This window comes from Diprion similis, chromosome 6 (genome assembly GCF_021155765.1).
Source record: "Diprion similis isolate iyDipSimi1 chromosome 6, iyDipSimi1.1, whole genome shotgun sequence".
NCBI classification, from domain to species: domain Eukaryota; kingdom Metazoa; phylum Arthropoda; class Insecta; order Hymenoptera; family Diprionidae; genus Diprion; species Diprion similis.
The window spans coordinates 16918411-16936638 of NC_060110.1; the positions used below are offsets into that span (position 1 = coordinate 16918411).

At 42.1% G+C, this 18228-nt stretch overlaps 1 protein-coding gene across 2 annotated transcripts in view; it reads left to right on the forward strand.

Moving 5' to 3' along the window:
- LOC124406982 overlaps positions 1 to 17844 on the forward strand; it is a 31060-nt gene extending 13216 nt beyond the window's left edge. Inside the window, exons 2-4 of one of the 2 annotated variants that reach the window (XM_046882731.1) lie at positions 1548 to 1550; positions 15270 to 16674; positions 17268 to 17844. In XM_046882731.1, the coding sequence (XP_046738687.1) occupies positions 15344 to 16674; positions 17268 to 17616 (1680 nt within the window). In that variant the 5' untranslated portion in view covers positions 1548 to 1550; positions 15270 to 15343 and the 3' untranslated portion in view covers positions 17617 to 17844. The remainder of the gene's footprint in view (positions 1 to 1547; positions 1551 to 15269; positions 16675 to 17267) is intronic. The other variant, XM_046882730.1, reaches the window with a different exon arrangement.
- The last annotated feature ends 384 nt before the right edge of the window (positions 17845 to 18228 follow it).

Here is an 18228-nt window from a genome sequence, read left to right on the forward strand (position 1 = left end):
GGGGTTCCGGTTCTTGATGCCCCTTAAACGTCTATGTTATACCGAAATACGATGCCGTCAGGTTATCAACCCGTCACGTAAACTTACCCGATTTCATGTTTGCTCATCACGCGTGTAAACGGACAGTGTGTAATAAACTAAACAGACAACATCGACCTGCCTCCCTCCCTCACTCCCCCTCTCGCTCTTCCTCTCTCTCTATATATATATATATTCTCTCGTGCATCTCACTTTATCGACAAACCGCTGTCAAGTCGGGACGAAAGGCAATTTATCATTCGCGATTTAGGATTCTTTGACGTTGAGACGTAATCTAATGTTGTGACAGTCACTGTGGCGTTATTATACCTCCGAAGAACAACAGAGATTGCAGTCAACACTTTATAACGTGCAAAGAGCGATCGAGGCGATCTTTATTCATGAAAATTATGTAACCTAGTATACGTCGGCGACCTACAGCACGCATTACTTGACGTGCAAGGATCGCAGACTGCATAAGAATTGGGGAGGTATGAGATACACCTACTACCTTCTTTATTACGCGTTAATATAATTATTTTTCCCAAGTCTCGACGACGCTTGCCTGAATTACGGAGTCAAATTGACAGTTCGTATATAACCTATATCGCGTACAATGTTATACGTGAAGATAACTGTTTTTCGGATCTGTCAAATAACGTGGGTAGTATGTATTTACATTTCTAACGAGATGATACATTCTTGTTGGAATATTTTAAGCTTTGTATTTTTCAACTCGCCGATTACACGAAATTAGGCAAGCCTTCGGTTACGTAACGAGTACCTGCTCGTTTCAAATTTGTTAGTGTTGAAAAATAAAGCAAAGCACTCACGCGTTATGGTCATCATCGTTCAACGTACGTCGCGAAATCGATGTACCATGATGAACCGGTGACGTAAGGCAAAGCCGAAACCGCTCCATCAACGTCGAAAGAGGAGCAAGAGAGTGAAGTACACGAAACCTCTTAAGCTTGTAGGAGAAAAAGCGTTCCATACTATATAAACGTAACTATATGCGGGATGTTTTTGCGGCTTCTTTTTCCTTGTTAGCCGTACCAGGATTGCACCAGGGGTCTCCAATAAGCAGAACCCGCTGGTTGAACGCCCAGCAGACGTTGCCGCGGAGCAATTTAAAGTTTGACTCGGTAGAGGTTTTCTAAATTGTCTGCAGGGGCGCGGCAGCCAGCCACATGGACCGCAGAATCTCTCAAGAATCTCCAATTTATTGTTAGCAGAGTAGAACTCGCGCAAGTGTTTCGACTGTGAAACAGGTATTCTCCATCCTTCAACGCTCTGCAGCCAGTAGATACGCCCGCTAGTTTGAAACACGTCACACTTCTTCGCGGCAAGTACTCTCCGAGGAGTTGAAAGCCGTCTCCTAGGATCTCTGAGATACGTAATGTTCCCGGTTATCGAACGTTCGACGCGTAAAGAAAATCCAGGATCATAGTTTCTTCTTCACAGCGTTTCAAACGACGGAGAGCAATTTCGGTACGAGTTTAGCAATAGTTTTTCCACAATGTGTAGAGTCTGTGATATCAGATCCAGTATAGAGAAGGCTGGAATTGTTTACTTTAATGTACCCGTCTATTAAAAAAAAAAAGAAGAACAAAATCGTCATTTCGAAAATTTAAGATTTTTTGAAAACTCAACTCGAATACTAGAAAATACTCGAATACTTTCGTTACGTTAACGTTACTTGTTTCAATCTCGTCAGTATCGTCACTGTTGAATTCTCGCGGAAAAAAGAAAAAAATTGATGGTTGTAATCACTGTACGCAAAACTCTGCTCTGGCAACTTTTAGCCAACTGAAATACATCTGGCACTTCTCCTCTGCAGTCGAGTTTAACAATAAGTCTACCTCCAGATTCAGTCCCGTCAAATCTTCTTGTTCCTCTTTTTCTGCTAACCAGGTTTATAACCAACGACGATTTCATTACGTTCATATTTGCAACTCGAGTTATTACTCTTCTTTCTCGGGTGTTAAATATTACAGGTTTAATCTTCTTCTTGTTAACAGAAGAAAAATACGGTGGATTCACTCTTTCATTTATCAACAACGAAACGTGTCTACAGCATGTTTTATTCCGTAATTATTACTTCATATTATCATGAAACAGAAGTTCTTTGTACGATCGAGAAGTGGAAAAATGTATGCCCGCAGTTAGTCTTGTTCTTTTATTGTCTCATTCAGTTTATGACGTACCGTTTCTCGTAGTGAACTGAAAACGGTATATTTCAGAATGTATCCTTTATACGGAAATTACCTAGAGACTCGTGTACCTATAGGTACTTAATGATAGGCTATTCATACTTCTCGCAGGCCGTAAATTCACCATTATTGTAGAAGAAAAAAACAAACATTTACTGGTCCAACAACTCTTCCTCGGTTACATAATAAATTGGGCAACGCAATCTATGACAAGAGCCTACCGTTTACCGTAATAACAAATAGGTATAGATACGTGAGAAACATTTTCTTTCTTGAATTTTCATTGTTAGACATATAGATTTTTGCAGTGCTATAATCATCCTCCTCGTACGGCTCAGTCCCGTTTCAAGATGATTCTCTGCAACTTTAACAATCGCTTATTTCCTTACTTTTAACACTGAAACACCTTGCATGGCTTCAAACGAGATGTTTGAACTTCGAGAAATGCTTTTACAGTACATCAAGTCGACCCCGAGGCTTTTGCGTCAACGACTGATGCAATTTTAGATGTAAAAGAAATTTTCTGCTACTACAATACCTATCACGATGATTTTCTCCCGGGCTTCAGTCCTCACATTGTCGTCACTCTAGGCGAATACTGTACGTATGTACAGAATTGACCCTGCAGCGTTGACGATGATAAGTCGAATGACCCGATGGCGTAGACAATCATTTGAAAGCCTCGTCCCCGGGGTCTCGCGTTACGTACGAATCACGCAGAGAAACACAGAGACGTTAATTGTGACGCGTGCAATCCTGTTTGAGCGTAGGATTGCGTTGATAGATTCATTGTGTCAGTTGGATTTATTGTTCGTTTAACAATTCAATTGAAATTAAGTCTAACCACGATCACGTAGATCATCGTTTCGACCTTTCTCCCGAGCATGGCGAATCCCTGCACGCGTGATGTTGCGTAGACCAGCTCAATCTTACGCACGACCGGTAGAATTAATCAGAATCCCGTGTGATGGGAAGTCGGGTTCAATAACGCCGCTCAGGTCTCGTTAACGGCTTTTTAACTCCGTTCGGATATCGCGTACCTAAACCGGCGCCTGCTGTCCAATGTTAACAGGCTTCGGGATGGGCTTGATAGACATTTTTATCTCCGCATGCCACACTGTATACAACACGCTTAAACACACACCAGCCCAGTGTTTGACCGCTCTATTTCTGGCCATACTGCACCAAATTGACTTGGTGTCGCGGTGAAAGGTCAGGCGGGTTTTCAGGTCCGCTTGGTTCGTTGCCTTCACCACCACCATCACCTCCTCCACCTCCTCCTCCTCCACCTCTTACTCTTACTCCTACTCCTACTCCTACTCCTCCTTATACTTAGTGCCATTTCTAGACGAGAAATATCACTGCCCCAGAAGCTGCCTTGAGAAACATGTTCCTAGCTTGGGCAATAACTTTATTTACGCAGTGACACTTGGGTAGCTGAAATTGGTCACCAAACTTCTTTCCTTTCGTTAGTCGTTTATTAATTTCAACACAATTTACCAGCCGTTTAATATGTTATTACGAGACCCTGAAATTTGTTCCACATTTAAAGTCGCGTTCTTCATTGTCAAGTAATTCGGTTAGACCAATTTGATGTAACAACTTAACCACAGCGAAATTTTTTGCGGATAAAATTGCTCTCCAACGATCGAACCCAGAGTCTAAAAGTTGCGAACGTATTAACAGATTCCGGTTTTGCCTCAGTCCCGAAAATGGCAAGATGCTATATCAGTTGTTCCCAGTGGGACGCGCGACGCTCGTCGATATTCCAGTAACGGACAGTCCGGACAGCGGTATTACCTGGACGTGGAAGGCCCGGCATGCCTGGAGGTCCCTGCAGAGCAGCTGATCATGTTGAACGATAGATGGACGTGACAGAGAAATTTCTGTTTACAGTAGGCCACTGTCAAAGGAAACTGCAATGGCTAATTACTCGCAAGTTTGCACTTGACGTTAGCTGTCTACACTGTCGTCGGGTTGGAATCGACTTGTCTCGCACCAAATTCTCTTGTGCTCTCTCACGTGTGCCATCCAGAATTCCCTCACTAATTAAGGCGGGGCCTTCAATTAGCGTCTAGCTGCCAAATATGCTCGATGTCCCGGAAGTAGCGAAGGGAGCAAACCACTCGCGATTTCGAGCAAATTCGTTCTCAGCTCCGCGTTACTACGCGTGTAAGTACCTTGATAGTCCATCGTGTCAATTACTTTGTGCGAACCTGCCTTTGTGCAGTAATTTATCTGCGTTTCTTTCACTCTCGCAATACTCTTTGAAACCAATCATATCAACCGCTTATTCTCTCTGTAAACTTACCGTTGAATTGTAAGAGTGAATGGAACCTTGATTAAAGCGTCATGATTGGTTACTCGATCGTTTTTGTTATTTGTATTTATGAACGAGTATAGTATTAGCTACCGTTTTCCTCTTTAAAAATCTCATTTTTATTGCCTGATCTGCTCGAGTAGTCCAACTACGATTGTTTACTCTTAACAAAGTCCACTCGCTCACAGGTATCGTAGCTCCAGTCGTTAAGAAAAAAAAAGATTAATAACACCTTTCATCTGGTCTAACGTAAGAGTCCCGTTTCGACGCTGCTGTAAGGTCGCGTTTCCTTCCATATCACGGTAGTAAATTTTCTCAGCTCACAATATGTGCAAAATCAAATTATGCTTGGCGAAGAATGAGATTGCTCCTTATCGTGCGTTTTCGATCGACGCAATGACAACGTCGTATACGTATTGTGGTTATACAGAGTGGTTGGACTTTGGAGAACGTCACGCAATGCTATGCGGTAAAAAAGTCAATTAGGCAGACTCACGACGTTGCGCCAAACACATTCGTGATGATCGAATATTATAGAACTTGATTCAGAAACAGATTGGCGAACACCAAGGATGAAATATCTCGAGGCGTTAATATATCGCTCTTAAAATTACGTATTTCTAATGTAACGAACATTAATGCAGCCAACGGGTCTAATATTTTACGAAGGTATAGTTTCGCGAATGATTATATACGATACGATAATTCACCTGACAAAATGTCACTGTGTTTTAGCATGGAGCTATGAGTTAATAACTGTCTACGAACCCCGTCAAACTATGTTCCTATTTCACATCAAAGATTACCTCACTCCTACTTCACATTCGGTTACGTGAAACTTGTAACTCACGAGCGCAATGATGTTTTTTTATAATTTTATACACGATAATCGCATAAAGAAAGAATCAAATGTAAAATTGATGTTCGTAAATTAGTTGCAGCTGGACCTGAATTATTGAATTTCATTTTTCATAAACTTGATTTCATTTAGAAACTAATCCGACTTCTGAATTTATGACTCATACTGCAAATAGCGCGTATTATTTGGACATTGACGTATATATTTGTAATTAATATGCCGATGTTTATGTTCTTGATGATAGTTGAAAATCAATCTTGTGCCTATAAACCTACGCATGTTTATATATGTATAAACCATTTTTTTTAAATCAACCGTAATATACAGGTTGCATGGATGTAATACTAAAATATGCTTGAGACCAGAGCCTAATGTTGGTATACATTACTTGAATCTCACAGCATGTGTCGAGCAAAATTCCTAAGTGGCAAATTGGAGAGCGTGCAACCTGTGTTTTACAACGTTGAAAGCTGAAATGATTGTCACTTTAAAACACATAATAATTGAAACAATGGAATCCAGAGACTTGTGAAAAGTTGTAAAACATCCTTCGAGCTTAAACTCAGGGTTAGAATAAGTTTTAAAAGTATATTAAAAACTGCGATATTTTATAAACAATAAATTAGGTTTGAAAACGTTTGCAACCGTACAGACTATCGATATTGCGTGTATTATGTCAATATCAGTGAATACTTCAAGTAAATCTTAACAAACTTTACTTGATCAATCATTTGTAATTTCTGTCCACTTGATAAATGCAAACACAACACATGGACACAACTTGATTTCATTTAGTAAGTCTAACCTAAACCGAACAAACGTAACAAGCAAGCCGCGTCTGGTTGTCGATTATCTATCAGGTCCTCCTCCTACCGCGTAATGGAGCGGACAAGATCCTCCGTGGGAATAAGACGGAGTGGTTCTTGGACCTGGGTCACCAGGTGATCAAAATAATGACCAACTAAACACGGCTCTCTCGTTAACACCGTCCGCCGACTGCCGATGGTTCGTAAAATCTTCCTTGGCACTTTTCCTGTTTCTACTTCACCACTTGCAGTGCCAACTCCAAGAGGCGCTCCCGAGGGTTTTCATAGTGGCAATTCTTTCATTTCTATTTCCCTCGAAATAGGATGCCGCAATCCGAAGGCGAAGGCGAAGATTGCGTGTCCCAGCTTGACGCATGCGAGCAGCTCGTTCCTCTTTCGATAATTAAATAAACGACCGCCGACTAGCGACTCCCTGTATCTCCTCCGGCTCTTTGCCACTCTAGCCCAGCTATCGTCCTTTGAGACCGATTCGACTCCGGGGAGCTGATCCACTTTTCGCATCTGACTCTGGCGTGTGGCAAGGTGGAACAGAACAGAGCAGTTCGATTACTTGACAGATTTTCAATCGCATCTACGGCAGTCGATGCTGCAGTATCTTATCCGGCGAACATCTTTTCTCTCCTATCTTTACCTCAAGGAACGGATACACGCTTCCAAGACGTGAGCGCAAAATTGCCTGATCACAAGGTACTTCGAGTGGCAGGATAGGAAGCTGCGATCGTTGAAATACTACGAGAGATTCCTAGTCCATCTGCCTTGTAGGTATGTATTTACACGGAATATCGTTGCGATGAACCTGTTCATAATTATAGTGTCGCTGGTATCTCGATGTCGGATATTCCCACGCGTCTTTCCTTCAATTATACATACATGTTGCACTTTTACCCGCAGGGAACAAGTCTACCGTTATTTTTTCCGCTACCGATTCTCTCGCTCTGCTCTCTTTTACATCATACATTTTACTCCTACCTCTGCCTCGATACACGTGCTTAGTATAACAGTTCTTAAAGAAATTCGCACTCCCCAGACGATTACCACGAGCAAAGACCGATTACATATATTTGATAATCGTTTAGTGCTGTAATGGTGGGGGTGTCACACTAATTCCGCATCAATCACGTCTCCGTCGTGCTAATTGTCACTCGAGAGAGTACATTTTCCGATAATAATCTGTAGTTCCTGCCACCTTGAGTTAAGACGATATTGTTTCATCGCACGGACAGACGTTGGTGCATCGATGTATTATAATTAACGAAGCAAAACCTGGCATTACTTCATCGTTCTGAAACGGTGCTGGACTTGTTAATATCCACCTCAGGGCCAAACGCTGTTTCGGAATTATTGGTTAATCTATCGGCTTGCTCCACAACTCGCTCACACCCTAGGGGAACTGGAACGGTCAACCGGAAGCAATACAGCGCAGCAAAATGTCTGCACGATTCACCGTCACGCGAACGTCATAATCGTCCGGTCAGTCGGCCAGCCAACCAGCCAACCAGCCAGCTAGCCTAGTACAATTCGCTTGGAAACCATGAACCAGTCACTGTGTCAAGTCCATGCTGCTAAACGTGCCGAAGCCACGTTCTAAGTCTTTACGGGAATATCCACTAGGAATGTGGAATAGATTAACGGGACTGTTTCTTGAAGATGGACCAAGAATATGCGCCTTTCTACGGGGGTGGGGGCAGGTGCTACCTTCAGAGAAATAGGAACAATCATCCGCGTATACGGTATGGCGAACGATTTGGTTGCAAGAATGTTTCGGAAGATCTTTCAAACTAGCAGAAATGCCAATCTGTAGTGTCTTCCACTCAATTTCCGGAACAAGTTATCCATCTAATAGAACAAAGGTTTTAGTGACCCGGAAAAATTGTACTTGACCCAAAAACTCCGGAGTTTCTGTGGTAGTGTTGAACCCTCTAAATCGCTGATCTACAGAGATGATCGATAAACGAAACGGCTCACGGACTGTGTTTTAATTAAAAATTACGAGAGAGTCAACACCGTTTTTATTCGTTGGGTCACGTTGCCACTGAAACCGTAGATTGCTTTCCACGTAGGTATTGGAACGAACATCGTGTACATAACTTCGTGCACTCCCACGCATCTGGTGGGCGCGTTCGAAAGCGACGGGTGACCGGTTTGTGAATCAAGGCGAAATCAGATCTGTTTGTACTTTCTCGAAGAGAAGAGCCGCTTACCCAACGGCAAGGTCGTTGTAATGGGATCTGAAATCCTATGATAAGCTGTACGAGTTCATTCATTTCAACTGGGAAATCCTTCCAATTTCATCGTTTGAACCGGCAGAGTAGGAATTATTCATGTGGTGAAATTCGTTTCGTTAAATTGAGTCAATTCCGATTCGATTCAATTTTTGGTGTACTCTAAAAGTTAAATCGAAAGCTGTACAAATTATTAGTAACTACGTATAGTCGGTATCATCGTGGCAGATTTTAATTTATCAAGTGCGGGACTCTACTTGGACACTGTAACTCTGTGGCGATAAGATTGTATGAAAGTTTTAATACATCAAACTTTAACTTTGGTCTTACGTAGGTATACAGTGAAGGCTTCACGGCCTCGGGCTGTTTGGTGTAAAATACAAAGCTGCTTTGGTTGCGAGTAAGAAACTTGAAAGCTCGGGGCTTGAGGGTAATCGATGATCAGCTGTTGAAAAACGTACGCCACACGTCCACGATATAGGAGGATGCAGTAAATATATACATATATACTATAGGAGCTTAATATCGGTACAAGTACTTTTTCCGCATCTTGTACATTCATCGATATCGAAAATGGTTCCCTATCGTCTCGCCGAAGTTGGATTATATACTTGGTTAGAAAATTGCTTATATTTCCAGATGGATAAAACACCCTCGAGTTAGTTTTTATACCATCTTAAGGGACATAAACTCCAATTGTCTTCGAGCGGTATAACGAGCTGGGAGAAAAGCGCTGATATAAAACTCAAGAGTCAATACATTCTTAGAATTCAAGGATATATAGGTGCGCGATGAATTTTTGGACAATAGATCATTCATTCGGACAATGGAATAGCGTGATAATCGAAGCATTCAGAATTTCAATTGAAACTTCGAACCCAATCCACTTCTCACCCCATTAAATCCGGATTAGTGAGGTCTATTGGTATTTCTTGAATCAGTTAAATCGACCCGCTTCGCACCCTGTTACGCTTGCCGATTATTACAGCGAGAGCTGGGGAAATTTAAACAGCAGCGACTTCGCGTCCTCTGGAGTTTAGATTATTTGGGGAAAGGGAATCTACAAGCGCGTTCGATTGCCCGGTGAGAACGATTTCAGGCAAACGGTACGTCGAGGAACGTAATACCAACGTCTTCGCCGCAAGGATCTGCCATTGTCGAGGATAAATTGGACGGCGTGTCGGCTGGCAATACCTTTGGTCAACGTTTCCCTCAATTGTAGGTGCAAATTGATTCCGAACAGGAATTGGGGACACCGGTAACTAGGAATTCGTTGCCCCCAATGTTTCCTGAGCGGGTCGGCTTTGATCTAACGACCGAAGGCCTTCGCAGGTCGTGACGCGAAATGAAATTCCCTCGGAATAAAAAAAAGTCTTTTCGCTGTGTCCGGAGTCTATATGATTCAGGATTCAGACTGAATTAGACGCCTGACATTTCGGCTAATATCAGTCCATAAATATCAGGAAATCTTGACATTATTCCGTAATGTTTGCAGATTTGATATTTTGACATAGCAAACAAACACGAAGAGCTCGGAGGGGGGACAAAATTGGACTGCTGAAAAATTGCTTCGCTGATCGACTTTCGTTGATATAACGTCATTTACTCGAATGCACTGATGGAATGTACTCTGTTATACCGTGGTAATAAAAAACACGAATTCGTCAATTCAGAAGAGTTATATGTTTGAAACATTTGAAGTGGACGTAACTTTTCTATGTGCTGGAAGTAATTATTGTAATCCGGAGAAGTAATAAGTGAAAAAAGGTCTAACAAGATCCCTTTTTTGCGCAACGTCAAAGTTGGCAAACTTTGTCAGAATGGGGCAATCATTCTCTGAAAGCCCCCCTACACCGAGAAAGCAAATTTGGGGTGAGAACTTGAAGGCAGTTGGAAAGATAGGGGCTTAAGACGATATACATTTTACTACGTATTAAGTTTACTACCGTAGAGTTTTGGAGTGCCTGGGGTAGAAAATTGTAAAATCAGTTGATTATTTCTGAGGAACGGAGCCGTTGAGTGTTGAAGTTTCAAGACTTGTCTCAGAATTTTTTCTTCTACGTCGGTACAAGTCCAGACCCTCCACGTTTTCATGGTGTAAAATTTGTTCATGCGGTTTTCAAGAATCCGCCCGTTCGAAAAGAAAAGACCTCTTGCCTGTCAGATTGTGACGTATACACAAAGATCTTGTCTTTACATGGCTTTACGTGTTCCTACGCGTCTTCCATGCACTTCTTTGTCGACATCACGGCACCACGACGATCATTTCAACTGAAGGTTCCGTAAACCTGGATCAAGTTATCTCGACTCTTCCCGTACTGTTCCTAGGTACTACGCTTATATACTTTTCGTTTACTCGACGGACCATAAAACTTCGTGGACCTCACCCTCACCCTCGCCCTCACCCTCTGACACGACATACTAAAGCCTTGTGGAAGATTTACGACTGAAACTGGGACTCTGTGCGTTTCTGAAACCAGCAAACTCCCATTGACTCAAGTAGCCAGCTTTCTTTCTTGTATTTATTTTCAGTTTATGGAGAGGAATTAATGAAATCAATGCACTTATATACGAGCGAATACTTAATTGACATCTCTACTTTATTTAAATTCTACGTCATGCGATACACAGTTACTATACGTACAATGTCACCGAAGACCATTGAGAGTCAAGGTCGATAAAGTGATAACCTCTTCTTATCTAAAACTAGATATTCCTATCTAAAACTCTCATTCAAACTCCTTCACAGGCTGTTAGTATACTTGGAAAACAGTGTAACCTGTCTTCTCCTCGAAAATTTCGTCACCATAAACTTTGTACTGTGACCGTTCTCGTTTTACATTAACCGTCATTCCTGAGGTAAGATATCACGTGAAAATCGTGGCAGTATAATATTTTAACGATTTAAAAATCCGTATTATTACATTCATACTTTCAATGTTCGGTGTGCATCTGCGTTCTGTCTGACGATGAATTGAATTATACAGAAATTCAATTATAACCAAATCGTTACCACCTATAGAAAAAATGTTGAATCTCCTTGAAACGAACCGATTGAGGGTGATTCATGAACATAATTTACTCCACACTTTCATCGTCGATTCACGAATTTAAAATACATATCAGAAGTGAATTTACTCCGAGGGTATTCGTTGCAACGATATTTTTCTCGTGGTTAGTTGGATTTACAAGGTCAAATTATCGAGGTAATGCTGACATGAATTTCATGCCTCTGTTCTTTTTCTCGGCACTGTTATATGTTGAAAATAAGAGGCTACCAACTTGTGCGCCAGGGTAAAAGTATTTTCAATCTTGTGGAGATATTTGGGTTTCTATCGACGGCAAAAGAAGAAGGAAAAAAGTAAAAGAAGTAGGGAAGAAGATTCAAGATTGCCCAACTCACTGACAGCTAAATCGTAGCGATCCATTCGAGTATCGGTTCCAGCTTCGAAATACTTGTGGTTTAAAAGGAATGAAAGTAGCTCACAAGTTACAACATCACCGATGTTGAGGCGCTAATACGAGGCTAACTAGCTAGTAAGGGAATTCGTTGCTCTTCTGGATTAGTCAGTCAGTCTTGTAAATAATTAAGGACATGGCGCGTCAGCAGCTATACAAGCTTGGCCAGAGAGAGATCGATAAGGCACTCACATCTGATCCACGAGAAATTGCAGTATGCCCAGGATTTCATTTCCTAAACAAAATAGGCAGAGCTGCTAGGTAGGTACGACTTTCTATGTATACGAGAGGCATTCAACAGAGTCGCGAAACGCAAATGAATTTCACGGCAATTAAAACTTGAATTGCGAAAGTTCAGAAATATATTTCTGCGCGTGGTTAATTATAACGCTAATTTAATTAGCGAATATCCAAAACTCTATATGCAATCGTCAAGAAAATATTCAGAAGTTGGAAATATGTATTCACTTGATCGAGCATTCCCAGTGCAAATTGTACTGGTAAAGAGGAGAAAAAAAAATCAAATATATCGTCAAATCGAGGAAACTATAGATGAAATGTCTGTTTTAAATTTACCTACCTGCAGTGCATATTCTCAGTATAGGTGCATGTAGAATTGTAGAATAATATATGTATAATGAATTCTCTCTCCCGCGCGTATATGCAACGAATTAAAAGTGTTACCACCGTTACTCATCGTTTATATGGGGTACTCCATACCAAGTCGCTAGACTTTGTCACTCGTCACTCATAATTGTATCGAGCGTGTGAGGGACTGTAGTTCATCCCTCCCAGAGCACGTATACCGGCTTACAGAATCTTTAATACAGTTTTCCTATACTTCTAAATTGTGTAAAAATTGGAAAAATGAAAAACGTTGTAATTTCATCTGAATATGTATCCCCAAAATTTTGTTCTGTGAATTTCTGGCTCAATGAAAATTCACTATTTTGATCTTTCTTCGTTTTGAATTTCCGATATTTTTACTGATTTCGGTTTCTCTGATTTTTACACCCACTCGTTGAGTGAACTACACTATATGAATAGGTATGTCTTAATTTTTGGAATTTTTGCTCTATCCAAACTTGAATTTTCGAAATCTTGCATTTCGGAATTTTTAGCCTTCGAAACTTTGTTGTTTCTTACAACTTCGATTTCCTTACTCCAAGTTTCGCCACCAAATAATTCAAAATTAGGCACTTTCGAGACTCCAAAGCCGCCCCTAACCGCGAGGTCTCTTCTCTCTGCAGCACAAACGGGATACTGTGAAGAGACAGTGCGGGCGTAGGTACACTAATCTAAAAGTGAAAACCGCAGGACGCTCGTGGACGCTCGTGTAAACAACCGGTGGGGTTGGTTCGTTGGCAGTATTTCGCTACAATATCGGTCCGTCCAATTGTTCCATGCCCGGTGCGTATCGCCCGAGTACTTTCCTGTGTACAATAAAACACCTCGGTACAATTAATTGAAACGGACGCTCCCGCGCCGCCATGCTTGTTATTTTATTCCATTTCATTTCTTTTTTTCTTTTTTTTTTCTTTTTTGTTTTTGCAATTTTTTTTTATCTTCATACTATGTATCTCCTTTTTTGTCTCTCCGTTATCCGAATAATACGCATGTTTTATACTGCAGGCTACCATACGTCGGGGCCGCCGTTGATTTTAAGACTCGTAAATCTTCACTCCACGGCAAATTTACGTTTCATATACGTTACATCGTATCTAACACCGCTTGGAACAGTCCTCGTTTCAGCCATCCTTATTTATGGGGTATTAGCTGTGCACCGCTATCATAATCATAACCGTAAGCTAAAAAGAGAATCTCGCATTGGAAGTTGTTTAAACCGTTCTTTTTTCAAGTCAACCAATCCCAATTGCCTCAATACGCGCTATTTCGACACTTTCGAAACAGGTTAGTCAAATTTTTAATACTCCGTAGTATTACTCGTCGATACCGCGTAACACATAATACATATATATATTTAGTTTCTAAGCATAAGAGTTACAAATTGGTGCCGCAAAAACGACTTCATTAACGTATTTCGAAAGTGAGACCTGTGATCAAATGCGGATATACACGACCATATCGGCTACAATGATAATTTGTTTTCTTGCATTGAGGAACTTACAGCTCTAGAGAATATCGCAGGTATTGTATCGGCGGCGGAGTACTTCTTTACCGAAACCACCTCAAGGAAATAAAGTTCTTCTAAATCGGTAGACCGAGAATAGTTATTGCCCAATTATTCAGCTTGCTCCTGCAGACCCACTCCCCTTCGTTTTCTCCTTATGCGGGAAAAACCGAGATCCTGAAAGGAAGTAGAGCGAGGAGGAAAAAAGCACCGTATATCCACCTCGTGGTTTTATTTCTATCCGGAAAATTTAGAGTGACGGAAAATCAATCATTAGGCTAAAACAAAACCGAGACCGCATGTCAACTCCATCAGCGTTAAATTCGACGATGAAGTTTTCATTACCGAGATCATTCACGCGGCATAATAAAGCCCCGCAACTTCCGCGTGCTTCCAATCGAAAAATTTCACCCCTTCTGGTTTCGTCATATTATAGCCAATATCCAACCACACTCCAATCAATCAGAGAGGCGCGAATTCCATTCGGCGATTATACCGCCGGGGTTCAACAGCCTGCTCATTGTTTTCAGCTATTGCGACAAAGTGAACTTGCGCGTCGCGTCAGCTCGCCCAACCCTAATTGGAATGAACTCTGTCAGGCAGACACAATGCCACACGAAACATGATTGAAATTTGCTCATAATTTGAAATGTAAATTTGAAACTTCCCTAAACTACTAACTCAAGCTGACGATATTATTTTACTATGCAACACTCATCTCGTGTTATACACCATGTCAAATCATCCGGCTAGTGGTAATAACTTTGTGCAACATCCTGCTATAAATTTGCCTGTCGACGTTATGAATCAAGCTATTTTTTTGGTTAATAAATAACTCAAGGACACAATATATATAATATATATTATATTAATTAAGACATGATTCAATTCAGAACTCAGGAAAATGCTGGCGGGTTATATCGGAGAGAGAATTTTCGAAGCATATACTAAATCCCAAGCGGAAGACGGTTAGGTTATAGCGAAACCTTCCACCATTTGTTACAGAGGCCCAAAATTACACAGACTACGGTCGCACAATAACTTTGAGACCCACGCGAGTGCGTGTCATATATATTTATAAATATATAGATATAGATATATATATGTAATTGCGTTGATTTGCGACAGTGGTTCCGCACGCTTCTGCCGAGTCGCATCGATCGAGTCCCGTTCCCATACGGTTTGGTCTAACGAAAATATTTCTTTTTCAAATGTTGCAGACATGCGCTGCTCCGGAGGGCCGTGATACTTGGAGGAGGCGAATCGAGAGCCAGAGAAAGAGACCAACGCCAGGATGCTTCAGCCTTGGTGCAGCGGAAGCGCCCGCTGCGTACGCAAGGCGCTCTTCTTCGTCTTCATATGGGGATTGATAATGATCGCCGCTATACAGTTCCGTCACATGGAAACAGTACAGGAGAATGTGGCTGGATCCGCGTCCCACGGAGCCAGCCTAAGCTCCGGTCGTTTTCTCCTACAGCAATTGATTGATTCCAGCTACACCCGCGAGCCTGTTGTCCCGGTGACCCAGAGCCCCCTGGAAATGGAGCCGCTCCTCGACAAGACCCCTTCACGGACCGAGGACAAACTAATCGAGGAAATCGAGACGAGGCTCCCGAGTCTACCTCTCGCCTATTGGAACCGTAATAAAAACAACAAGGCGATGCACTACAAGAACGAAAGCTGTGCCAAATTTCCAAGTATATTCGACCTCGAGTTCAACAACATCTACTGGCAGAGCATGCACACCTCTAACGGCTCCTTTCAACTCTTTGGGGCTTTCTACGACACGAGGGAACTCTCCAAGATTGGCCCGGCAATCAGAATCGTCGGCATGATCAACAGGATCGAACCGACTGTCAAGAGTTTCTGCCAGATCTGGTACGAGGGTGAAAAAGAACCGCAGCTCGTCGAGACCTTCGAGTACAAATACGTTTGGTACTCGAAGTGGGGCAACTACAAACAAGGTATATATCAGCCGTATATAATCACGTGCAGAGTACCCCAAAGTCACCACAAACAGGTGCCAGCATCGGTGTCGTTGGTGCCGAAGGCATGCGATACTGCGACAAATAATCTCAGGGTTATTTATAACAAACCGCCGAAGAAGAAGGACTTCGCTGTTTGCGTCAAGGGGCTGGACTTTCTACACGAAGATCTCTCGGTCAGGCTGGTCGAGTGGATAGAAATGATAAACCTCCTCGGTGCCGATAAGATATTCTTTTACGAACTTCAGGTTCATCCGAATATCAGCAAGGTACTGAACTACTACGAGAAACTTGGCAAGATACACGTCACTCCCTTGACACTTCCTGGGGGTCAGCCGAACGTTCCAGCATTCCAACACATGTACCTTACTAAAAAGATGAACCATAAACGTCAGAACGAACTCATACCGTACAACGACTGTCTCTACAAACACATGTACGAGTACGAGTATATAGCGCTATTGGACATCGACGAGGTTATCATGCCTGTTCAAGACGCAACGTGGAGGGAGTTAATGGACAGGATATTGCCGAAGTCCTTGAAAATCCGTAACGAATCGAGAGCGTCCTATAACGTGAGGAACGTCTACTTTCTCGACGATCTTCTGCACTCCCATGGATGGTTCAAAGACATGCCAAGGTACGTGCTATTTCAATAATCCGCACTTCCTACTTCTTTATAATTTCCGGGATGTCAGCAATTGAAGGTCCAATCGAATAACCTCCTTCAAGCCGAGCGAGGATTCACAATGATTCATGAGCCACTTTCATATCTCAAACTTCATGAAAATGCTTTGCTCAGATCATGCTAGATGCGTTGTATGGTATCTTCTTTTTGTGCGGCACTTAAAAATTCATTTTTATCAGAATTAAGTGGCGGGATTTTGTCGACGTAGATCTACGTTTACGGATTATGTTGGCGCATTATTCTCGTCTAGGTATCTTGAAATTAAAAAAAAAAAAAAGAAAAGAAAATAACAAACATATAAATTGCTCACCTGCAATTGGTGTATTTTAATCCGTTGGATCACAGTAGATGATGATACTTTTTGAATCCGAATTCGCGCCAATTGAGTCAAGGTTTGCAAAAGACTGAAATATTCAGGTGCCAGATAGAAGAAAACTGGTTCAAGCTCGCTGGGATATGGTAATTAACCCTGAGCCGTAATTCCGAGTACAGGCGTCTAGCGTACCTCGAGGAACATTGAGATGACCGGAGCGTTTTGTTTGCAGGTACATGCACATGCTCCAGCACGTCTACAGGGCGCAAAACTTCACGAAGCCGAATCAGTACGTGAAGTGCTTCCACAATCCAGAACGAGTTGTAACCCTTCACAATCACTTCCCGCTAGCTTGTCTGGGATCTGGTTGCACCAGCTACCCAATAGAAACCGGGGACGCCCAGCTTCAGCATTATCGCGCTGACTGCGTCAAGTCCCTGAAGAAGTCCTGCGTTGAGTACAGAAAAAACAGCGTGATGGACACGACGATATGGAGGTATAAGAACAAGCTTATCGACAGGGTTACGCGGACGTTGAAGACTCTTGGATTCTTCGGACCCGGCTACGCCTCGGAGAGATAGTCAACGGCCCCAAGAGGGGCCAGGCGATCTAGGTCCAGAAGAATCAACCCGCTGAGACATCGGATGGACTTTTGATGGTGGTGGTGTCGTCGGGACGATAAGTAGAGTCCTTTGATCGCCAACACTTATCTACGTACTTTAAAAACGGAACACTAAGAAGATTTTAATAGTTGTGCGATGTTTTTACTTCCACCGCAGCGTGTAAATGTCTCTATGTTTGTCTGTACTGTATGTGCGTGTGTGTGTGGGTGTGTGTGGGTGTGTGTAGGCGGAGTGATTCGTTCAAGTATCAGCTGTTGGACAGAGTTCGATTTCGGAGCACGCCACAGCGGTTATCTTGCGACAACCATTGTTTGTATATTATCATTCTAGTGTAGTTTTTAATAAGACAGTAAGGCTATTATCATCCTAAAAGGAAAGAACGGAATCCGTTTCAACGAATAATATTCAAACGGGCATCCGGATTTCCGCGATGTGTTATTATAGGGTTACTCTGCAAAGCAGAACACACGAAGTTAGTGAATACGATATATCAGTTGGGTTAAAAAGACAGAATTGTTTCCTTTAAATTTAGACACGTGTCGCACGTGGAACCGCATTGCGTCGACGTAT